A 23,868-nucleotide genomic window follows, 5' to 3' on the forward strand; every position below is an offset into this window, starting at 1 on the left:
AGAGAAATCTTCCATAACAATGATGAATGAGGATGAGGTTAGTATGTAAACTAATGGAAAGCTACGAATGGACTTAGAGCTTCAACAGCTTCAATGGAAGGAGTAGCTACAATGGACTTGGAGCTTCAACAGCTTCAACGTGATGTGAATGTGGAGTTTGGATGTGCAATGAGAACGTTTGTTTATTTGAATTGTGTATGATGTCCAAAATAGTAATTTCACTTAGGGATAAAAATGTAATAAAAATAAATATCATTAAGTGTATGCATACAGTGGATTGGGTGTGTGCAAATAGAAGCTCTCCCGGGACTAGGACCGGGGCATATAAATGTATCACCGTCCCCAGCCTAAATATTACTAGGAATTGATTTTGAATACCATTCCTGGCCCGCCAACAGTATTTTTCGAGAAAAACCCTGCTCAATTCGGGGTCAGGTCCTCGTCGGTTCGGATTCAGATTGTCATCCCTACTATGAAGAATCTCTGTCCACGCATACTCCAAGAACACTAGAAATTTTATATGCTTCAAATTTATTAGCACGGGTCGGATTGATCGGATATATATATATATATATATATATGTGGGTGATCCGTTTGCGACCAAAATTTACTTGAGAAATACCGCAGCAGCCGACGGTTTCTTCAAAATCATCCGTGACAATTCAGGTCGGTACGAGTTGGACAAATTCGGCAGCTCTTCATAAGCTGTGACAAAAATTAATGAAGACCACCATTACACCTTTGGAAAGATTGATGTGGTGAAAGGCTAGAGCTACACGTGAACTTTGATTTTAAAAACATTTAATAATGAATTATTTTAAAAAAATTTATAATAAATATTTTATTTACTTTCTGTTGAACGACAGGACAAATATTATACGTGGAAACAAAACCTCAATGCTCACAGTTTCCTTAGGTAAGTTTGACAAGTTAAAAAAGAGTCAAAAAGTCAAAAAATTACTCAAAAAGTTAAAAAGTTATTACTATTTATCAAAAGTCAAAAAGTATGACTGCACAACTCTCCATCTTAATTTTCTCCTACACATTAATTTATACAATTTTTTAATACATTTTTTTCTATAAAAAGTCAAAAAATTAACTTAAACAATCATATTTTTTTTTTCAACTTTTTAGTCTAAAAAATCAAAAAATACACTTATTTAGGACATCTCAAATAACCCCTTAGTCTGCTAAACATCAACAGCATTGAATTGTTAAGAAGAGTATGTAAGAACATCAACACGCGTGAGATGAGAAGAAAAGAAAATAAAGATTTTGTTAATGATTATTTTTAAAGTACTTGATAAGAAGTTTAAAATGCTTATTCATAATAGTATAAGAGTGTGTATAATATGTAATATATAATTAATTTAAACATTATTAATCAATACTTTAAGACACTCATTAACCAAACTCAACAAAAAATTATAATTTTTCATTTAAAAAATAACTATGTTTTCTTATTGTCACAAGCAAACGAAGTGATTCAACAACAAACCAAAAAAAAAAAAATGCAAAAAAAAGAAATAGGTGACATTAGATGAGTGAGATTTATTTTTCTCCCTTTATATTTTAATAACCAATCAACTTGTTTATCACCAAATCTCACTACTTTGATAAATAAAATAAATCAAAAGCTATAAAATAAGAGAGCCCTTTCCTTCCATTTCTCACTATTATCATTATTATTTTTAAATCATAAACTAGACATGAAAAAGTTTTATCTCTCACTTCATTTCTTATCATTTCTCACCATATCACATGATCCAAACACAACCCTGAGATTTAGCTACAAACAATTTGTGAGCATCAACACATTTGATACTCTCTCTAAACGTTAATGACGAGTCAAGAACATCACCTGATTGTGTCCATTCACATTTTTTTTTTTTTTTTTTTTTTTTTTTTTTTTTGCAGCATAAAAACCATATATAGGGAAGAAAAAGTGATCAAAACCAGTCCGATAGACACCAAATTTAGCACAACATATAAAATACAGTTTCAGTAAAGGCCTCAGTCTCTAGCCCTAAAATTGCCTTGAACTAACAATCAAATAAAACGCATCTCAATTTGTATTCATTCACATAAGAATATGTATACAGATTGACAAAACGTTGGGTCCGAACCAGTAGAGAAGAAAATTTTAATGAATTTCAAAAGCATATGGGCATATATATATATATATATCCCACTTGAATATATTTACATTGGAGCATAGAAACTACTGGCTTTGGCTACGCATAATTCAAAAGGAGGGGGGGGGGTTACATGAATGAATAATACCTCTCATTCTATCTATCTATCTCTTTCTATATTCTCCCAACTATGTCAATCATTCACCTACTCTCTCTCTCTCTCTCTCTAATAGCTTACAAAAAGGAAAGCATAATAAATTTTAGAAAAAAAGCAAAAATAGTTGTAGTTGTGTACTCGGAGATGTTTGCTTGATAAAAATCACGACTGCCAGAACAGCTCGAAGTTGTTACTATACAACGAACGATCTTGAATCTCCAAATTTGCGACGTGCCAATTAATAAGGCGGGATTGGGTGCATTTACACAAAACCAGTCCAAGAGGAAAAATCCACCATTCACTCTCATCCCTGTACCCACAAGAAAATATGCTCTATTTCAGTATCTCGTAAATAAGTACTTTCTTTTTTTTTCCCACCACAAGAGGATCAAAAGAATATTCTCACATGCTAAAATTCCATGGTTGAATGCTCGGAACTCTTTTACTTGACTGAGTGTTATAGTGAAAATAACCACAAACAAATGCAACCACCTGAGACGAGAGTGCAAGACCATTACAGAATGTCACACACTAAAAAAGTAATACAACCGATAAGCTTGTGCTTGTAACTAATCAAAAAACTTTGAACTATTCATTTGGCATCTCAGATGAATAATGGAATGAAAGAAAAATATGTAAAATAAAATTCATTATCAATCGTAAAAATATCTGCCAGTCTGGCATTTCCTAAGAGCCCACATATTATAGACCATTAGACTTCAGAAATTCATCATTAAGGAATAGAAAAGGCAAGCATTAAATACAGTGATTACTGAAAAAACAAGGATCAGCAGAATTCAGTTGAACGATTGGAGCCATATATAAGCATGGTAATATAGCAACTTACGACGTTAACCAAGGACATAAGGTTCCACAAAGCATAAACGCGTGCAAGACCAGCAGACCGTCTAGGCCCACTACTGAAAAGAGCATTGATGCCAGCAGGGAAGGGAAGTAAAATCCCAAGCGGTAAAATGAACAAAACTAGAAAGACGGCCACCAATGAAATTGAATACAACTGGAGCAAAGTCAGCAAAACTAAACTGAAGTCTCCTAGAAGGAGCATTGAGATGACCAAACCAACAAGATCCTACAAGAAGCCATAAACATGTTCACAATATAAAACCTCTAATATATTTTAACTAGAAACACACCCACACAAATTAGAACACTACCTGGTGTCCAACTGGTTTAGTGTTATGCATTATAAAAGAGAACGGGTAGTATATATTCTTCTCCTCAATCATGTTTACGCTGTTAGTATCTACAATCCCACCGTAAATCTTCATCTGCTTTGAGAGATTTTCACTGCTTCTATGGCTTTGGCTTAAGAGCATCTCTTCTCTCTGATGATCCAGTGGATTTTCCTTACCAATGCTGCTTGAACTACAAAAACTATATTAGGTATAAAATAAAACATAACTCAATACAGTTAGTTCCAAATGTTTGTGGGCAAGTACATGCGCATGTGCATGAAACATGAAACATGAATCATCAAGCTTCCATGTGAGCAACATGTGACTACTTTTTACTTTTTCTTTTTCTAGCATCAACTCTTGTGCTTCCACATAAATGATAGTATTTCTTCATCTTACACAATATCCACTTTTTGACTTTCTATGGTTCTGTTAGTCAATTTGTGAAGTTGTGTATTGTAAAATCACATGCACACGATGGAAAAAAATGACATAGAATGTATTCCTACATACCATAGTAGGATGCATAACAGCACTACTTTTTGGTTGACTATGGGCACAGTGTCCCTTAGAAGCAAGAACCTCCTACTTGGGTGACGTTTCTTACTTTGAAACATGATTCTGCACTCTCAAGTAAGAAATTCACTCATATCTAGGAACGAACTCGCTTCCAATTGAGATAGAACCTCTCACAATCTCACATAAACAAAAACAAAAACAACTCAAAACTTACTCTAGTAGTCTCTATTTACACGATATTTATTTATACTTAACGAAGTCAATTTGTAGTTAACATCAATCTCTAATATTTATTCATATTTTAAAACAGATATTACAACTAAGCAAAAAAATGCTAGAATATATCTATATATGTAATATATTAAACACATACATGCTCCCAGAGACGCTACCAACCTCAGAAACTTGTCCTACATCCCGCACCTGCACACATTCTTGACCCACTTCATGCAACTAAGCATAAACCAACTCGCGGGTGGTATGCAGCAGATTCAAGAATAAAGCCGTATTTCCCAAGGGCAATAAGGTAACCCATCCATGTCAACACAAGGGTATTGACTATACCCAAATCAGACATTGGATCTTCTTAGGCATCGTTTTTACGCGAATCATATTGATGATGGTAGCGACTCAGTATGATGGTTGAGATCCATCCAGTTCAGTGTGAAATCTTTTTATGCCACTCTTGAGGCTTCTAGGACGCCTCCTTTCAAAATAAAACCTATGATACTTTGATGGAAGCTTCTACTACATATACATGCATAAATGCATATAAACATATGTACAGATACAGATAAATGTGAAAATGTACCCAACATTTAGGTGCACCGTGCATGTTATGTATCACAAATTATTACCGAGATTGTTGTTCTGTTCTTGTTGCTCCAGCACTTCTATCAAAGGAAGCATGCTCAATTTCTTCTTCAACAGCATGTACCAGAAGTCCATATTGACAATAGCCAGAAGTTGTAGCTTGAAACCATGCAAGATCAACACGCACACCATGGATCCTCAAAGCAGGATTGGCATGAGTTTCAAGCCATCTAAGGACAGGCCGAAACATTACTTTAAGACGTCCCCGACATACTAAGCGCAGTTGTGCATTTAAACCAGCCACAAAGCGATACCAAGTAGTAGGTGGCACAGACTGAAAGTGAAAGCAGACCAATAGAAAAATTTATTGAATATATTAGATCTTAAGGAAAAGGCACATTTAGTGAAACAATATCAAACTCAAAGACTCCACCCTTGGCAACAAATAACAAACCTGGCTCATGAGACTAGTGATAATATTATCACTTTGAAGTGAGAAAGGAGCCATGTAACTTCCATCTCCTCCAAAAAGCAAGAAGATAGGAAACCTTTGATGAAGGCGAGGAGGAAGATCAGTTCGCTTTTCATCTCCACCAAGAAAAAAGTCCACAAATGCTAGCATTAGATCAGATGTTGCGGCTACCTACAGTGATATAGACAAACAAATCCAAGCTTCAGAAGTTTCTGAATTTCATTGTCCCACATGCTATTTTTGTCAAATTCAGCAGTAAATTGATTATGGAAATAAATACACATTAAAAGATGTGAAAGACATTACAGCAATAGGTTTCAACAGTAAGTGCATGCCATTAGAAGAAGACCTCCCTATCCAATTTAATTTGATAATATGCAGAATATTAAAGCATTGATGTATTAAAAAAAATTAACCAGTCCATAGAACAAAATTCAACTAGGAAACTTGATATTTCCAATCATAATCAGGAAAATTGACAATAGTGAATAAAATGAAGAACAAAAGTATAAAACTTCAACAAAAACAAACCTTGAGCCCTTCATAGAGGGCACGTGAGCGACAAGAACGCAAGCAGGCATGGTCATATTCTGATCTGACGAATTCACGGAGTCGTTGTAACTTGATTCTCCGGCGCCATTGCAGCCATGACCATGCAAGAGGATATGCAAGAATACAAAGAATGCTGTATAACGATCCCTCCCACCACTGGTAAGAAGCAATTGCATTAATCTCATCCACAAATCCATTGAATTCACCCTCATACCTGCAAATTTAATTTCTTATTAAAAAGAGTTTCACCACTCTTTAATATAATTAGTAAGAAGAAATAAAAAAAAAACTAAAACATGGACACAGCCTATAACCATAGCTGTTTGTTACAAATCCATCTTATCAGCACGGGAAAGGCAACCAATAACATAGGGGGAAAAAATAACTTACACTATCTCTTTTACTTGTTCTGGAGGAGTATGAGGAAGATGCCAAGGTTCACTAAAGGTATTTGGTCCCATAAAGTACATTCTATGCACATGACTCTGCGACTCTTCATTTCTGTTTGTTTCCAAAACCTGAAAGTCAGACACTACATCACTACTTTCCAATGAACATGGTGAGAGGAAAAAGGAAAAGAAATAAGGGATGGGGGTGTGGCAACAGAACTGAATTAAAATAACTGCCTTACAAACTCTGCGAATATTAGTATGTTGAAGAAATTTAACAATGCAAGAATAGTTGGAGGAAAACCTCATTCAATGACTCCAGGAAAGGGAAAGAGTGATCTATCTGAGAGCCATGTTGTGTCGGAGCTGGGCCTGGTAATTCATCAACACCAACAAATTTCATTCGTGCAACACTAAGCACCAGAGCTAACAGGACCAGGAGGCCCACAAGAAGAAAGCCAAATACCCAAGGCCCACCAAATGTGTACATCAATTCTTCAAGAGCTGTATAACAGTGCGGTATGTGATATCTGTCTGAAATGCATTCATAAGGACAAGGTGTTTCAGCAATACCACCTGTTAACAAGGGCGAGTGATGATTCAAAGATTAGATCACAAGCACCATCTTTTCCACAATGATGAAACCAAAACGGTGTAATAAAAAGATTTATATATATAGTACAAATACGGTGCTAGGTAAAATTGTTGCAAGTGTGTACGGTAACAATATTTTTGAAGACGACATAGCATTAAACACTATGCACACCACTAATCTAGAGATACCTCGGACGACAATGTAAACAGCTCGATGGGGAAGCTCAGATGCTGGGCATTGACGACAAAGGGCTTTATCAGATCCTGTATCATTCTTGTAAGTGCCAGCTGGACACTCCTGTAGAAATGTAAGCCTTGTAAAACACAAATTCTAGTAACTATAATAAGATCTGGAAATAGCTATCCTAACAGTAGTCCCTACTCAACCTACTTATTTGTAGCTTAAAAAGAAAAAAAAACAATTAGCATACAACTTCAACAAATATCATATTTAGGAGTCATTTATGCAAAGGTTTCAGGTTCCCATGAAATATTCAATCTCTGAGACAAAAAAGGAGTATGGATGGATGACGTAAATAGGCAAAGTTGCATGAAATGACAAAAGATAATTTCAATTCAAGCTGGCTTGAAGTTAACTCAATTTCCAACCCCATGTCCAATTTGAAGGAAGAAAAGTTGCAAGAAGCTAAAAAGGCTATACATTGCATCCACAATACCTCAAAGTCACGCTGCTTATGACAAACAAATACTATAGGAACTCGAAAGAAGTAAAAAATTATTAAAACCTACCTCACAGAATGTCCCATAAAGCCCTTTTGGGCAAGCTTTTCCAGTCACTGTTCCATTTTCCCCTGCACCACCCTGGTCTCTACCTAGACCTCCCCTACAGTAATAGAAGAAAACATCCAAATGTTACTGGAGAATATTAACTTTCAAACTACGAAGTAGAACCCAAGCATTATGAAATCACAATTTATTATTATTGTCTCTTCAAACAAGATATGTTGGGTGCGTTTGGTATCGTTTTGAGGTAAGGTAAAAGTCAAAATGCTAAGATACAATGGGAGCATGAGTTTTTTTTTATTACACCTCAAAAGTCAAACTGCAAGACCTCTTCGCGCAAAAAATAAGCTGGCTGCCAAAAATGGGAACATGATCTTTTTTTTAATAATAAAAAGAAGTTTCCGACTTGGTGTAAACTAGCACACACAGATAACTTTTTTTTCTCTTGAAGAAGACTCTAGAGATCTCTAAAGTATCAAAGTAAAAAAGAAAGAGGGATGAATAGTATATATTTTGACCCTAAAGCACTGAAGTTGGAGAAGCGTATATTGGCCCTGTTTGGTAGAGCTGTGGGAAAGTGCTTATACCTTATGCCTCAACAGCTTATAGCTTATAACTTTCAGCTTAAGCTGATTTCCAGCTTATTCTTAAAGCATCTCCTGCCCCACTCAAAGAATAAGCTGATTTCTGACTTCCAAAAAGCTATAAGCTATAAGCTAAACTAAACACATTAAAATAGCTTAAATTAAGCTGAAAGCTGAAATAAGCTGTAATTAAGCTCTGCCAAACAGGCACATTAAGATGGTGGGAGAAGAACTGTTTTCATTGTAGGGCCTGACAATCTATCAGATCATGTAAATGGTTCCCTGCTCACAAATCTTCGTATTCCATTTCACTTCTCATGGACTTCCCAAGATTCATCATAATTGAGGATTAGATGTTACTTTTCATGTCAGAGATGAACCAAAATCAAATAGAAGTGTAGATTAAAATGTGAACCCCCAATAAAGAAGATTTAACGTAAAACCATGTTAGCAAAACATTTTACCACTGTTTCTAGCACATAACATAAGTTCTTTCTTTGTTGCTTGTAGTGCTGTGAGGTCACCTGGTACATTTAAGGTTTAAGTCCTTGTATAAGCATTTTGATGTGCATGTAACCGTATTAAATTTAAGTCTTCCTTGAGATTTTTGTTAGTAACTTGCAAACTTCCAACGAACACTCTCCCTAGCAAAAGTCCTCTCATACGCAATGATCCCATAACCAATAGCCATATAGCATCATAATTGTATCCTGAAGGCCAAACTTACATTTGACAACTTAAGTGCCATACTGCACATTGCTCCATAGGATTCCCATTTAAACCAGTTTCCATTTATGGAACTGTTCTTCAACATCACATTCCTCAATCCCAAACTGCCACTCATCCAACATAGATACGCATATATGTTTTCATGTAAATACTTTCCAATCTCTCACCAATTGGACTCTTGTGGAATCCCTTGTATAAACCAGAAAGGCTTCATTTTGATCATTTTAATCCTAGAAGCGACGTTACCCAACACTACCAAATAAAGAAGAAAATACATGGAATTAGTCAAACTAACTAGTACAAGTGTATAACCTTGATCCTACACAGTACGGAGAAATATGTGTTCTACCACCCCTCAGACCATTTTGATGCCATTCCAACAACAGGGCTGAGGATATCAGCAAGTTAGCCAAAATCTAAGGTCTTATGGCAACTTGACCAGGAATATGTTTTAGGTGGGGAAGCATATTTCTAATGCAGAACTTCCAAAGCTGTATGATACTGTGACGAGCAAAGAGGATTCTGTGGATCAATTTGAGATTGGATCAGGATGCATAAAGTCCAAACCCCAAAAAAATTTGTGTGGGTTGGACATTCAAGATAGCAACTGAAGTTATTCACGGGTTTCCATGACAAGTTAAATTACTCAAAAGGGGGTGGGTAGCATAGAAATTTACCTATATTGGGTTCTCACTGTTACAATAAAACCACACACAGCAGCACAAACCAACTTCAGTTGGGAAATTTCAACTTTCACAAATACAAACATCACAAAATCAAATAAAAAACTGAGAACTTACATTACAGGATTATTTGGAATTCCATTCTCTTTTAGGCCATTGGTTTGGATGCTTTTGTTGTGGGTTACGCGGGAAAAATCCACATACAAGAATGAAATATCCCACCCATGGAGTGTGTAATTTAATGGGTGAACCACTTTAACCAGTCTGTTTTTCCACATTCCTTTAATTTGCTTCTTTTAGTTTCTCTGGTCAAACAAACTCAAGTTCTCTATTTATGCTTTCAATGGGCCAATGCCAACTAAGTTTGGACCAGCTTGTTTGGTGCAATATCTCCAATTAAAGCCCAAAAAAGTTTTAGATATTCCATCACTTCATCCTTAGACTCCATTTAAGTATCTCCTAGCCAATAAACAAAAGTGAACCACTTTACCACTTTGAGTATCAAATTCGACATGATAATGAACATAATTTATCCATAACATGAAGAGCATAAATTTAAACAGAATTCAAGGTCATGACAAACAAGCTTACGCTCTTCTTAATATAAAACTCATGAGACATTGATGAGTCGAAAATAAACCAAGAGACTTCGCAGAATAATCTTTTAAAAAATGTGAAACAAAAATTTAATATTTGCACAACCTGGTATGGATGTTTCCTTCTACACTAGCTATTGGCTGGTACACATCTCCAGTGGGAATGTCTGCCCAATGGAAGTGAATCCGTCCACCGCCTCCACCACCACAATTCTGACTCCCATGGCCGCCAGCACTGGAAAGCACACCAGACTCACTGACAACTAGTGAACGTAAAAACATAAGAATAGTTCCACCAGATCCACCACCAGGACCTTCACTCAAAACATCTATGGTACTGTCATGTTTCTTCCTATTATTTTCTCCATAAGTTTCTCCATTTGAGGCAACTGAACCTTCAACAGATAAGCTCAACAAGGGATGCTCCCTTGAACCCATCACTGCATTAAACAAAAAAACACAAGGAATAAAACAAAAGACAGTTAAATTGAAAATGACAAAGCAAATAACCTTCATATATGATGGATTTTAAAGTAACTATAAACTCAATTTTCTTTTCGTCCGCACTTTTTGAGCAAAGGTTGTGCCTGTTTTAACAATGTTCTTCAATTCTATACATTATGCTATTTATAAAATAAATCACCAAAGGGTATCAAACTATTTAAGAATATTGAAGGAAGAATGGTATTTTAAAAGGACATAGCACATTCATCTTACCTATGATGCCACCACCAGCAGTTGAACCAGCTAAGCTTTCATTCCCACTTCCACTACCAAGTTCACAAGGTAAGTCAGCATCTCCATATGCAATACCACCCTCAATGCAGGTGTCATTATAACATCCTACTCCACCTATACCACCATGCCCCCCACCGCTGCTGGGACCACTGCTTAAAACTTTTCCTCTACCCACACCACCTGTGCAACCTGTACAAACACAACAACGAAATTACATCATCTGAAATATAATTCAAGCCACAATAATGCATTCTTAGGACAATTTGTTTTCCTCTTTACTTGAAAACACGATTCTTTCCCCCTTCAAGGAAGTAAGTGTAAAAAATAGAGAATACACCACACCGTTTACGCAGCACTGCAGAGAGAAGCAAACACAGAAGTCTGCCAATAAATCATTATTTAACAGCAACTTTTTTTGATAAATATTATTTAACAGCAACTTTTAAGTAAAGAAAAAATACATACCCATTCCTGATGCACTAATTGCTCCAAGAGAATCAATAGCTATAGTTCTTGCCCTATGGAAATGAACAACGGATCCTTCTATACGGCCTTCAACAAGGATATCCTCAACTCGGCAAATCTAAAGAAGCAGATGGATAAAGATGTTAAAATGCCTAAATAAATAAACACCGAACCCTATCAGTAAACATTTTTTACTAAACAAACACCTGAAGGGTGAAGGACAATGAAGAGTTGACATTGCAATCTTCAGGCGGATGAAGTAGTTCAATGGGGCAACTTTGAAGTTCACAGTTCAGCCTTGGAGTCCTAACATCCATTAAAATATGTATTTAGCTAAATCATTAAAACAGCATCGAATAAGTGTTTTAGATCAAAAGAAACAAAGACAAACTTACACAGCATCAGTTTTTGCATCTTCTAGAGGACCTCGCAGAACAGATCCAAGTCCAAGCTTCATTTAAGAAGAGGAAAAAAGAAAAACGAAGGAAAAAAGAGAGATTCATTCAGTACAATACATGGAATTCAATATTAACAAACTAGAAAATATATTATCCACATCCTTTCTCTTTCTTTTTTTTTTAATTAATAAATAGTATATTGTGCGCATCTTAGATTCTTATTAAGACATTGACAACTCATTAGGATTTGAGCAATTTACACCAATCTGCCACTGCCACAAAAGTCTCTTTCCATTTCATAATAAAACAAAATTAACCAGTGGACAAAAAGAAGTATCAAGCTCACACGACCATCAAATATGAAGCAAATAATGCCTTAATAGTTAAGAAAAGGCACTTCAAATCCCCTAGAGAGTGAAAAGGGCCAATAAGGCCTCTGCATTTGTATTAAATGAAAGCATTGATCAGTTTAAGCCTTAAGATCAGGACAAGTTACGCATCAGAGAACTGACAACAATTGAAAGATATTGACCTTAGTTGACTGTAATTACCAAGAAAAATCATTTTAAATAAACAATAATGTAGAAACTTATAGTGGATGAGCAACTGAGTGAGACAAGTCAAAGATCATGTCAGCTTCACTGAGAAGAAAACAGAACAGTAGCCAGTCAAGCTTCCCATACTCAACTTACTTAAACTACAAATCGAAAAATAAGCGAGCACACTAAGATGAAAAATGATGTTAACAAAAATTAGAAAGTAAAAAAGAACAGATTCATAACCAGTCAGTAATTCTGGGAGGGGGAACTAAATGCTTTGAATACCCTCAAAGACAACAATAAAAAATGAACAATTATAATGAGATATCCACTTACATAGATACTATAGAACAGCGACAAAACTAGACGTTGTGCCTCAATACAATCTCCTGGTCCTGATAGGTTTAGCAAACCTTGTCCATGAACTCCCAAGTTTGCATTAGAATGTATGATAGATGATTCCTGATAAAGAAAAATAGAAAAGCATGTCATCAATGAATGCTGATGAGTATCATAATATACACAATGGTCAAGGTTTATCACTGCAGCACCCTGAGAACAACTAGATTACTAGCTTCAACCAAAGATGTCTCCACATTTGCATCTCCACCACCATCTATAAGCATTGTTGAATTCCACATTAAGAACATTTTTACAGACATACGTAGAGCTCCATAAACCTGAAGTTATAAGGCACAGTGATCAGATAGTGCATGATTACCAAATTATGAAATTTAGAAGGGACGGGCATCCAGAAATAAACCTTAAAAACTATATAAACACTTCAATGGATACTTCAATAAAACATAAAAACTGTAATAGATTTGTCAAACCACCTGATTAAGCACCTAAACTATATGAGATAGTCAACAGAACAAAAACTGCACACAAATCATCATAAATATGGTTACCCATGAATAAATCCAGGGACTGAACAGGACAATCTAGAAAGCAGCAGCTTACCTTAATTACAGATTCACTCATTAAGAGCTCCTCTGCCAATAATTCAAATTCTGACAAAGCATAATGTGCCAGCCCAAAGCTCAACACTCCACCACACAAGAGACTAATTTGTCCTTGGACCTAAATAGTTCATCAAAAAGATGGCTGAGTAAGACCCTCATATGCCAATATAACTATATTCAGTAAAAAAAATAATGACAAAAAAAAATTTTAAAAAAAAACACACGCACACAGAATTAATATATGTTATGACTGCAAAGTTGTGTCAACAAAAGTAGTAAGACATAGCTGCAACAGCATTCATTTGAGAAGCACTGAAGGGTGACATCTTCATGTAATGCTCCTAAACCCGTCAAGTTCGTGTTGTGAATCGTTAAGAACCGGATTTAGAAGATGATACATCAACAAACCAGTCCGTTTCAACTATCTTGTTCAGGTCAGAAAACTCTTCCATTGACAAAGAAATTAGCATTTTTTGGCAAACACGACAATGTGGCTGGCTTTTTATCACAGGACCAACCAACTGCTAATATTTATAAAGCACATGGTAGGAGCACAAAGGCTTTACAACCAATGTGGGGAGCAAGCGATTGAGAAAAGGTTAGGCAACTAACTACGGTTAATATTTATAAAGGACGTGGTAGGAGCACAAAGGCTTTATAACCGATGTAGGACAGCTAGCGATTGAGAAAAGGTTGCGCAACTTGCACATTTATATAGAGAAGACAAAATAGAAATAACTTTATACCTACTGATGTGCGATCAATAAATTTTCTTCTTTGGATTTTATTTTATAGTTTAATGTCAAATGGCCATCCATCTAAGAATCATCCCTGTAAAAATTCCATTTTCAGATTTTTTTGGTACAAAAAAATCCCCATTTATAATAATAAGATACGCTTCCAAACCTCAATATGAGTTTTTTTTACCATTTTGTCATATTATAAAAATTCCACAAGTAAAAAGTGTTTCTATATATCAAAACATTGCTTAAAATGTGACAAAAAGAGCTTTAAAAAAGTTTTTAAAAATACGTCATTGAGTTTTCAAGGGGTTATTGATGAATTTAAAACATTCACTCCTTTCCTTTGAAACTTCCATTTATTAAATGTTGTATATTTATATTTGTATATTTATTGAATCAATTAATTTGGGTCCAGAAATTATGCATACATTCAGACAATATTTCTAAGATTATCGAATATAACCAATTTTATCATGTCCCTAACTCTTAATGTTGAAGGTTGGACAAATATGGTACCAATATACACTTGCAACCAACATGCATTCTTGAGTCCACATGGCATAGGAGGAAAATAAGAACTTGAATTCCACTTGCCTGGACTCGACTCCAAAGCAGGGGCACAGTGGCCTTGGCATGATTTCGAATGTAAACATTTGTCATAAGCGGCTGATGAGGAAATTCCATAAGAAGTGTGTCTGTATCTGTTGACATGTTATGATTACTAACTATAAGGCTCCGTGGAACAGTATCATAAAAGGTCCCAGCAGCACCTGAGTTTTGTGAGCAGCCAGAACTTCCTCCTCCTGCAGATATGATAATACAGCTGGCAGTAGCTCAGAATTTGCATTCACTAACAAGGACTATAAAGCATACTTTAAGAGTGAAAGGTTAAAAGGGTTCTCCTATTTGTTTTACACAGAAAAAATAGAAGATTAGTAATAGTAAAAAAAATGGAGCCCTTGTCTATCCAACAACAACCAAAGAAAAGAAAGAAAAAAAATTACAAGGATGTGATTGCACGCGTGTGCGCACAAACACACACAGCGAGAGAGAAGAAGAGTAACTAGGGTGGAGTACTCTATTAATCAAAATAATAAGCAATTAGCCGCTTAAAGGAACTACATCCCCTTAGATGTATAAATTAAAAATTCCCCTGACGTAGGACAGCGCTGAAGCCTGTTTGGAATCATTTACTTTTTTGTTTCTGAATTGTTTCTTTTTCTTGTGAACCCTGACTTTTGACAACTTAGAAAACAGCTTAAGAAAGTTTCCTGAAAATTGGCACTTTTTACGGAAATTTTCTCAAAAAGATTTTCAGATTCAGAAACACTGTTTTCACTAAACACGTGCCCTATGTCATTCTCTTTTTTCTGTTTCTGGGATAAAAAACAATTCCCAAATATCTATTTCCAAGTTACAATAGCAAAAGAACTAATCCTGACTTAGCAGAAAATAAAAATAGGAAGCCACTATTTCTCACCATGAACAAAGATTTTAGGGTCATCATGCCTGCTGAAAACATCAACAGAGACTCTTCCGCCACCCCCACCAGCGAAACCACTGCCCCCACAAGCGCTTATCCTGCCACCTCCAGTCCTGCACTTCACAAGAAAAAACTTGTATTAAAATCATGTCAAGATATGCATTTGCAATATAGCATATTTTGCATAACAACATGTATCTTGAGGTAGAAACTAGTATATAGCAAACTCATGTTTAATATGAACTTATGATCAAAAGAAACATATCATCTGGAATATATCTTGCATATATATATATATATGTACAAATATTACACAGATGCATGTAATTGTATTAATATTTTACATATCTAAGAAGAAGCAATAAAAGGGAACCGCTTTTGTGGAGAGAAACAAAGAATAGCCAGAGCCCAAGAAGCTCAAAGTCCTTGAGTGCATGCGAAGAGTTCAAATTTATTGCATGAAATGGATGCAATTTCAAGAGTGGAAGCAAGAAATAGAAGGTTCAAAGTTCTGGAGCAAGTATGAAGCTTTCATTCTTTAGAAATTAAAAAAAAAAATCAACAAATATGCTGTTAAAAATGAAGGTAACTTTTGTAGCTAAAATTCCCCCTTTTATTTTAATGGTCTGTAAACTACATCATTCATGAAAACTCAGTAGTCTCTTTATACTATAAACTGAATCAAATTAGTTTGAGGTGCTGCAACGATAAATTTATAGTGAGATGCTGAGTTCTACAAGTTTCCAAATGAAAAGGAAAATCACAGTGCTGGATTGGAAGCATAACCTATTCTTCAAACTAAGGGTAAAAGTTTAATCTTCTTAACTGAATTGTACAGAAAGTTCCACTGCTGAATTGCTAGTATCACAAGAAGTTGGATATCTCAAAAGCAGCTTCACCTTTAGGTATTATATGAAAATTATAACAAAAGCTGATTCAACTTTAGGCATTAACCTTCATCCAGTAGATCTTCTCAACACACATAATCTCATCAATGCCTTTTAGAGATAAACTAACAGCAACAGCTGAACAAAATGATGCTCAAAATATGTAGACAATCAGAACACTCACCACACCAACCCCTCGAGATATATGAAGGTTTAACTAATGAGCACATACTGCACCAAAAGTCAAAACCAAGGAATTGCAATAAGGAGGATACAAAGTTCTGGCATGATAAATTCTGCCCAGGAACCAACAGGTTTAGAGCAGATTAAAAGAAATGCTGCACTTCAGACAGTGTATAAATCAATCTCCATAGTTAAGTTTAATTCACTTATTTCAAATTTTTATACCGTACTTTACAAACCTAAACCGTTCAAACAATCAACTGTATCACATAAAACAACTCAAACCAGCCCCTTATACTTTCCATGGGTATTGTTCACAGCAACCTCCAAATTTCCTCTTTTCTTGCTTCGTTAAGACTCCAAACCCCTACCCCTTTCCTACTCCGTTTTCAAACCCCTAAAACCCTAAAATTATCCTCAAAAGAAATCTTTGCATGCTACCTCTATGCCTCACGTTAATTTTGGTACTCTAGTTTGTAGGAGAGTGTATATTGCATTTTCCCTATGTCAGTCCCCACACTAAATTCCATACCAAAACCTAACCCTCCATCCTTTTCCCACCATTAAATTCATGTATTTCACAAGCCCATCACATAAGAGCCTCCAACCACCCTACAAGATCAATCTATTCCACCAAAGCCTTTTCTTTTAAATAGATCTATCAAAGTCGTAGTTCAACACCACTAATATCTCCAAAGAATATATTCCGTCCACCTCAAAAATGCCATATGGTCACTTTTGAAAAAGGGCTTGATTGAAGTGGCTAAAATCACTATTACAGGAGGTCACTTTCCTCTATCAGTGATGGCATCATCTCTAATCAACTAAATAATATTTAAACTCATCACCAACCATCCGCCACCCCCAGGGACTCCCTCTTAAGCCTAATCAAGCCTCACCGCCATTCACAATGAAACAATAAAAACATACATGAAACCATTCAAAGGGCCGAATAATAATAATGTCGAAATCATAGTAATTCTCCCTGCCTTGGGAGAATACAATATCTTCCAACAAGCCCACCACTTCTTAGACCTTTCTACCACCACTTCGCAACAAACTTTACATTTAAAAGACAACCCAAGAAGCAGTTCCAAATCAAAGGGTGGAGAAACCTCACCTAACAGCTTTATTTCTCTACTAATCACTCCTTGTACCACCAATCCAACACAACCTTCTCAAGATTATCTTTATCTACAGAGAAACCTCTTCCATCATCTCAACCTTCTTAGCTACAAACCTATAATACTAGAATTCTAAGAATAAAGTATATCGTAGAGATACCTAGATGTGATCTCGAGGCCGTAAACTTTATTGTAAACTGTTTTCTCCACCACAAGGTTAGTATAATCAAATGCCTCCATGAAGAAGACCAAAATATTTTAAGGACCGCATACACTTGTATCACAGCATACAATCCTTTACACAATACGAAGTTCATTAGAATTTTAATACAATTTTTTTGTTATGTTGAAAATGGAATTCACCCATTGGAGATATGAAAATACAATCTACCACATGATTCCAACAGAAGCACGCAACTCTAATATAACACAAACAACCATATGCTAACATAATATTGAAATAAAGAGAGATAATTATGAATTCGTTTCTTATTATAAATAAGAATTTTATAAGGAAGGCATCAAGGGATGCAACACAAATTCATTATTTTCATAGCAGCAGAGTTCAATCCACAAAGATTATTGAGCTAAATTGAGTAACTGGGCAATATGCAAAGGTGAGGAATTTACATCTTACGAGTCTTGATGAAGATGCTGCCACCAGACCCACCTCCACCCCTGGGACCCCCATCACCCCCATCAGCCATCAAGCTACCATTCACCTCAAGAAAGGTCACAACCTCCAACTTAATCCTTCCACCGCCACCTCCACCATAATCCACCTCTTTGCTCGTTGTCCCGCCCTTACTACCATAACTGCACGGCTTCTGCAACGATGACCAAGAATACGCATCACCGCCCCAAACATCTTCTTGGAGCTTCTCCTGATCAGTCAAACAAGCAGCCCCTCTTCCCCCGTGCCCCCCACCCGCCCCATCAATCCCCTGCGGTGTCCCACTAGTTTGCGGAGGAGGAGAACCAGCCAACCCAGTAGTATTCACCAAAGACCCATTACCAAAACTTGCATTATATGCAGCCAACTCAAATGTTCCGGCCACAATCGTACCATTCTCACCCAAACTAAAATTACCAGTAATATTTATAGTAATTTCACACCCAGAAACCAAACAATTAACATTCCTACGAGAAAGGATGTAAAAATTGCCCTTTCCTTGTATATACACATTTCCTGTTAGGTTCAAATCAGATACTATTTGGCAAGTAGTGTCTAGAGACCCAATACCACCGAGATCGTCCTCGCATGACACCGACGGAGGGTGCGGCGGCGGAGGAGGCGGAGCTGGCGGAGCGTAATCCTGGTGCAACAGCTCCGAATCGACGCCGATTATCGAGAAATCGTCGTGCGAAGCCGATACGAGATTGAACAAAGAACTAGGGTTTGAAATGAAAGTTACCAGTATGAGGAAATGGAGAATCGCCGCCATTCACTGATGACAAAAGTCATTACACCCAAGCGTTGGTATCAAGAAAAGATTGCATCTGACGAAGTCTGGATTGAAACCCTTGAAAACCCAGAATGAAACAGAGGTGAAAAGGGCGAAACTTTGTGTAGATATAGATGTACGTGTTTTGAATGAGAGGTGAGAGAGAGAGAAAATGGGAACGAAAACCCTAGAAAATGGCCTGGAAAACCTCGAGGGAAGTTTCTTGATTGTCAAAAGGATTGAAGAGAGAGAGAGAGAGAGATCAAATCAACGAAGCCAGCTTGCGAAGCAGAACTGCTTTGTTAAAACCAGGGTGGTAATTAATAAATCAATAAAGTTTAAGAGTGGGTTATCTAAAATATTAAGAAAATATATATATATATATATATATATAATGGCAAAAGTGACTTCCTAGATTGGGAAAATTATAGATAATCCCTTAATTTTGAAGTAATTATATCAATTTCTCTCCAACGTTCAAAGTAGTTGTGAATGAGTTATTATTTTTTTTTTTTTAGGATTACATTTCTGCATAAAAGTGAGTGTATTAAGCCTCCGTTTGGGAAATGGGTTGGCTTTTTAACTTTTTGGCTATTTTGGCTATTTTAGCCTGGGCTTAAAAGCTTGGTTTGGGAAGGGCTTTTTGACTTTTTGACTTTTTTGAGTTTTTTTGTGAGAGAAGAATGTAATGATTATGGGTTGGATGTGATATTTTGTTTGTTGTGGCTAAAATAGCCTATTTTGTTTTTTGTGGTTAAAATAGCCAAAAAAACCTGTAAACTCATTTGCCAAACACAGGCTAAATAATGTAACATTTCTAAGCCCTCTTAATAAGACATTTTTTAATTATATGATGTAAAATATTTAATTCAATTACCTTTTTACCATTTATTTATTTTAAATTTTTTATTTAATTTTGTAATATAACAAAAATAATCCTTAAACTCTAACTCTACTAGCTTTGAAGATATGTGTCTGGAAAAATAATATTTATAAGTGAATAGATAAGGTATTAAAGGGATAGGACAACTATAATAATAACAAAATTGGTAGCGTTATTAGAGAGGGCAAGAGTGTAAACATTTTTAGATGAGCAGATAATATGGTTATTTTGGTGATTGGTGGTCAAGCTGCACACGAAAGTAAGTTAGTTATATGCACGAGAGCTATTATGATGGTGTTAGGCAAATATGACAATAAAGTTAGTCGCTCTATGCTAATAACAACTATAAAAACTTATATAATTTTTATTGATTCGAGTAATAGTTATAGTGATAATAATGGTGGCAAAAAGAAAATGTAACATTTTTTAAAGTGATTTTATAATAAATTACAAAATCATTTATTTGGCTTAGAAGAATAAATATGCATTCTTATTTCCTATTATAACAATTATTCCAATAAGGCTTACCAAGAGAAAAAAAATAAAATAAAATACAAAACTAGAACATATATTAATTTCAGGTTTCGTTTGGAAAGTGAGTTGACTTTTTGGCTTTTTAGCTTTTTTGACTATTTTAGCTTGGCCTAAAAAGCTTGGTTTAAGAAAGGTTTTTTGACTTTTTTTTGTGAGAGAATAGTATAATGATTATGAATTGAATGTGATGTTTTGTTTGTTGTGCCTAAAATAACTTATTTTGTCTTTTATAATTATTTTAACCAAAAAAGACCCAAAAAAACCTCTTCTCAAACAGAGGCTCAATCTATTTCATTATACCAAATGTTTACAAATGCTTAATAGGAAGTTTTTGTAAGTAATTATATTACCACAATACCCCCATGTGTGGCACGTGCAACATGCGACTCAATTTTTGTAACAAAATATGAAGTTGACTGGTAACCATTTTGCATCGTAAATGAGTAATTTTGTTTAGGATTTGGGGTCACTACTGTAGCTAATGCACAGCAGTGACTGTTGTGTTATATTTTGTGATGTATTATGAGATTATTTTTATAATCTGAACCGTTCATTTTGTAGGGTTTGTTGAGTACTTCAAGCCTACCAAAAATCATATTAATCGGATACCAATAACTATATGATTGATAACCAAAAAAATAAACAAGAAGTTTTTCTTTTGAAAAATAGTGTAAAAATATGCAATTTGATCATATAGTTGTTGATATCCGATTAATATGATTTTTGGTGGGCTTAAAGTACTCAACAAATCTTACAAAATGACGGTTCAGATCATAAAAATAAACCCATAATACATCACAAAATGTAACACAACAGTCACTGCGGTGCATTAGCCACAGCAGTAACCCCAAATCCTTTTGTTTATGTGGTAGTTGCCATTATGATGGAAGATATGGCTACTGTGAGCAAGATTTTGACGCAGTCTGATTTTGTGTAATTTTGTACTATCAATATTAGTTTTTTAACCAATTTAATATTGTACAATGGTGGGCATTATTTTTAAAATAATAATGATAAAATAAGTGACGGTATATAATTTTTTATAAAACAATGTTATATATAAATTAATAAATTTTGAAAAGGTTGTATACTTACTAAAATGACATTTATTATATTATTGAAAATGATGTTATTTTAATTTTTTAAGTTTTATATTTCGATGACACATTAATAAGGATTTTTTATCAAAAATAATAATTATGTATAAAAATTACACTATATCACCGAACTATGGGTTGTTGATTATAACTTTACTATCTTAAATTAAAAATTGATACATTTTTCTTTTTTAATTTCTTAATTTGTTTAAATTTTAAACTTATAATAACATCGCATTATGAAAAAAATCAACGAAATTTGAGTCATACATTTTATGTCCAAAACACTCATTAAATAGTTTGTTTATTATTTGGTCTTTTGGGAAACAAAACAAAAAAAAAGGTCAGTTTTTAGTTTTTTATTCATTTTTGATCATATCACTTTTTACATTTTTTACTCAAAAAAAATAAAATAAACTTAAAAAGCCAAAAACTTAATTTTTTACCAACTTTTCAAAACACCACTGTATATGTATATATTTTATTCTATAGTCATAAAAGTGACACGTGCATATATTTCTTCTTATGTATTTTTTATTATAAAAAAAATAAAATATATATATATATCTCTCTCACATATGATGCTCACATGTTATTTTTTTGTCGTGTTTTCGTAATAAAATGTTGAGATTAAACAATACATAAGAATATGACAAAATATAGTAATTTTTAGTTAAGTGAGATAAAAAAATAATAATCCGTAATTAAAGGGAGTGAAGTGTAATTGGCACCACAAATAGGCAATTCTCAGAAGTGACAGTGGGATGGGATGGGATGGGATGGGATGTGATTAAGGGGTAATTTGGGAAGTTAATTAAAAGTTAATTTTTATTTTTTAATTTATTTTAAATTATATTATTATTTCTCATATTTTTTATACATAAAATAAAATTAAAAAATTAAAAATAATTTTTAACCAACTTTTTAAATCACCATAAATGTTATCAGGTTCAAATTCTCCTTCAACTGAAAATTGAATGCCCATTTTGCTGTCAAAGAATGTCATCGTAGACGAAAACGTCGACGTTGAAGGTTGGAATGCTAATTATCACTATTCTCTTTACGTTCATTTGTCCAAATCATTTATACATATAGATATTTATACATCTCTTTACGTTCCTTTGTCAAATCATATATACATATAGATATTTATACTAATCTCTTCACGTTCATTTGTCAAATCACATATAGATATTTTTACATTTAAATGAAGAAAATAAGTTGATTTTGAAAATTGATAGCAACAATTAACAATTAACAATAAAGAAGATGGGAGATTACTATACTACTTAATAAGACTTGTTTCGACTCCTATTTTAATAATTTAAATATTTTATATCATCGTATAAATAATTTATAAAAAGTTTAAATTAATTGAACACCTATAGTCTCATAACAAGCCCATATTTGTTTTTTTTTTAAAAATAAATGTTTAACATGATTTTGATAATGTTTTTAAGAATATTTGAGATTTTATCTTATGTTTATAAATGTCTAATTAACTTAAATTTTTTAATGACACTCACATAGCATAGTGTAATTTTATGTTCCCAGCAATATAGACATCGTTTTTAGGTAAATTACACTGACACTCCATGAGATTTTTATTAAATATAGATTTATCTTTACATTTAAAAAATTATATTTACCTCATTGTCAGATTAAAATAACAAATTTGTTTCTTAACCTTTATACATATAAAATAATAAAATTTTACAAATATTTGTTTATGTCATTTTAAGAGAAATAACAATCATCTTTTTGAATTTAACTCACACAAAAAATTGTGTTTTTTTATGCTTCGTATTTTTTTTATTTTTACTATTTTTTTAATATTTTTTAGATACACCTAATCTAGCCATACTTAAAAAGTATAATATTTTGTGATTTTTATCTTAAATTCACCAAATATAAAAAATAAAATAAAAATACAAAAGTTCAAGGCGTTATCTTATTTTGTTGTATTTAACGGATTTTTTAAAAGTTTTTTATACAAATTTTATACTTTTTAAATATATCTAGATTAAATTGATCCAATCTAGATATAATGGTGGAAATAAAAATGAAAAATTATATTCATATATAAAATTTTATACAACAAATATCATAAAAATATTGTGATAGTGATATTGTTGTAAATATAAATCATATTTATGGATGTTTTGTTTTAAAGTGAAAGGTCAGCACTAAACTATATCATTGTGTTTGAAAATTCTATATA

General features: G+C 34.0%; 1 protein-coding gene across 9 annotated transcripts; it reads right to left on the reverse strand.

The window, feature by feature from the left end:
* Positions 1-2,049: 2,049 nt before the first annotated feature.
* LOC114262730 (ephrin type-B receptor) lies at positions 2,050-19,493 on the reverse strand. Of its 9 annotated transcripts, XM_028203105.2 has the most exons (24): positions 18,319-19,478; positions 15,492-15,607; positions 14,782-14,814; positions 14,606-14,712; positions 13,267-13,386; positions 12,855-12,983; positions 12,640-12,765; positions 11,762-11,817; positions 11,573-11,672; positions 11,367-11,484; positions 11,181-11,282; positions 10,881-11,090; positions 10,270-10,603; positions 7,578-7,671; positions 7,017-7,125; positions 6,538-6,809; positions 6,235-6,362; positions 5,824-6,058; positions 5,275-5,463; positions 4,865-5,154; positions 3,468-3,687; positions 3,140-3,382; positions 2,699-2,784; positions 2,050-2,602 (listed from the first exon to the last, which is right to left on the reverse strand). In XM_028203105.2, exons 1-24 carry the CDS (start codon positions 19,131-19,133, stop codon positions 2,455-2,457), a joined length of 4,380 nt encoding a protein of 1,459 aa, XP_028058906.2. In that variant the 5' UTR covers positions 19,134-19,478; the 3' UTR covers positions 2,050-2,454. The 9 variants fall into 9 exon arrangements, with proteins under 9 accessions (XP_028058906.2, XP_028058905.2, XP_028058904.2 ...); XM_028203104.2 differs by having other exon boundaries at positions 3,468-3,669; positions 14,606-14,814; positions 18,319-19,493; XM_028203103.2 differs by having other exon boundaries at positions 3,468-3,678; positions 14,606-14,814; positions 18,319-19,493.
* Positions 19,494-23,868: the final 4,375 nt, after the last annotated feature.

The sequence above is a fragment of the Camellia sinensis genome, chromosome 13, assembly GCF_055761805.1.
Source record: "Camellia sinensis isolate YWXY chromosome 13, ASM5576180v1, whole genome shotgun sequence".
NCBI lineage: Eukaryota > Viridiplantae > Streptophyta > Magnoliopsida > Ericales > Theaceae > Camellia > Camellia sinensis.

Coding starts and splice junctions, on each gene's coding strand:
- LOC114262730 (XM_028203102.2), bottom strand. CDS start 19,133: ATGGCGGCGATTCTCCATTTCCTCATACTGGTAACTTTCATTTCAAAC. Junction 12,984..13,266: donor TGAGTGAATCTGTAATTAAG/GTAAGCTGCTGC, acceptor TTATAACTTCAG/GTTTATGGAGCTCTACGTAT. Junction 6,810..7,016: donor TGTTTACATTGTCGTCCGAG/GTATCTCTAGAT, acceptor CCTTGTTAACAG/GTGGTATTGCTGAAACACCT.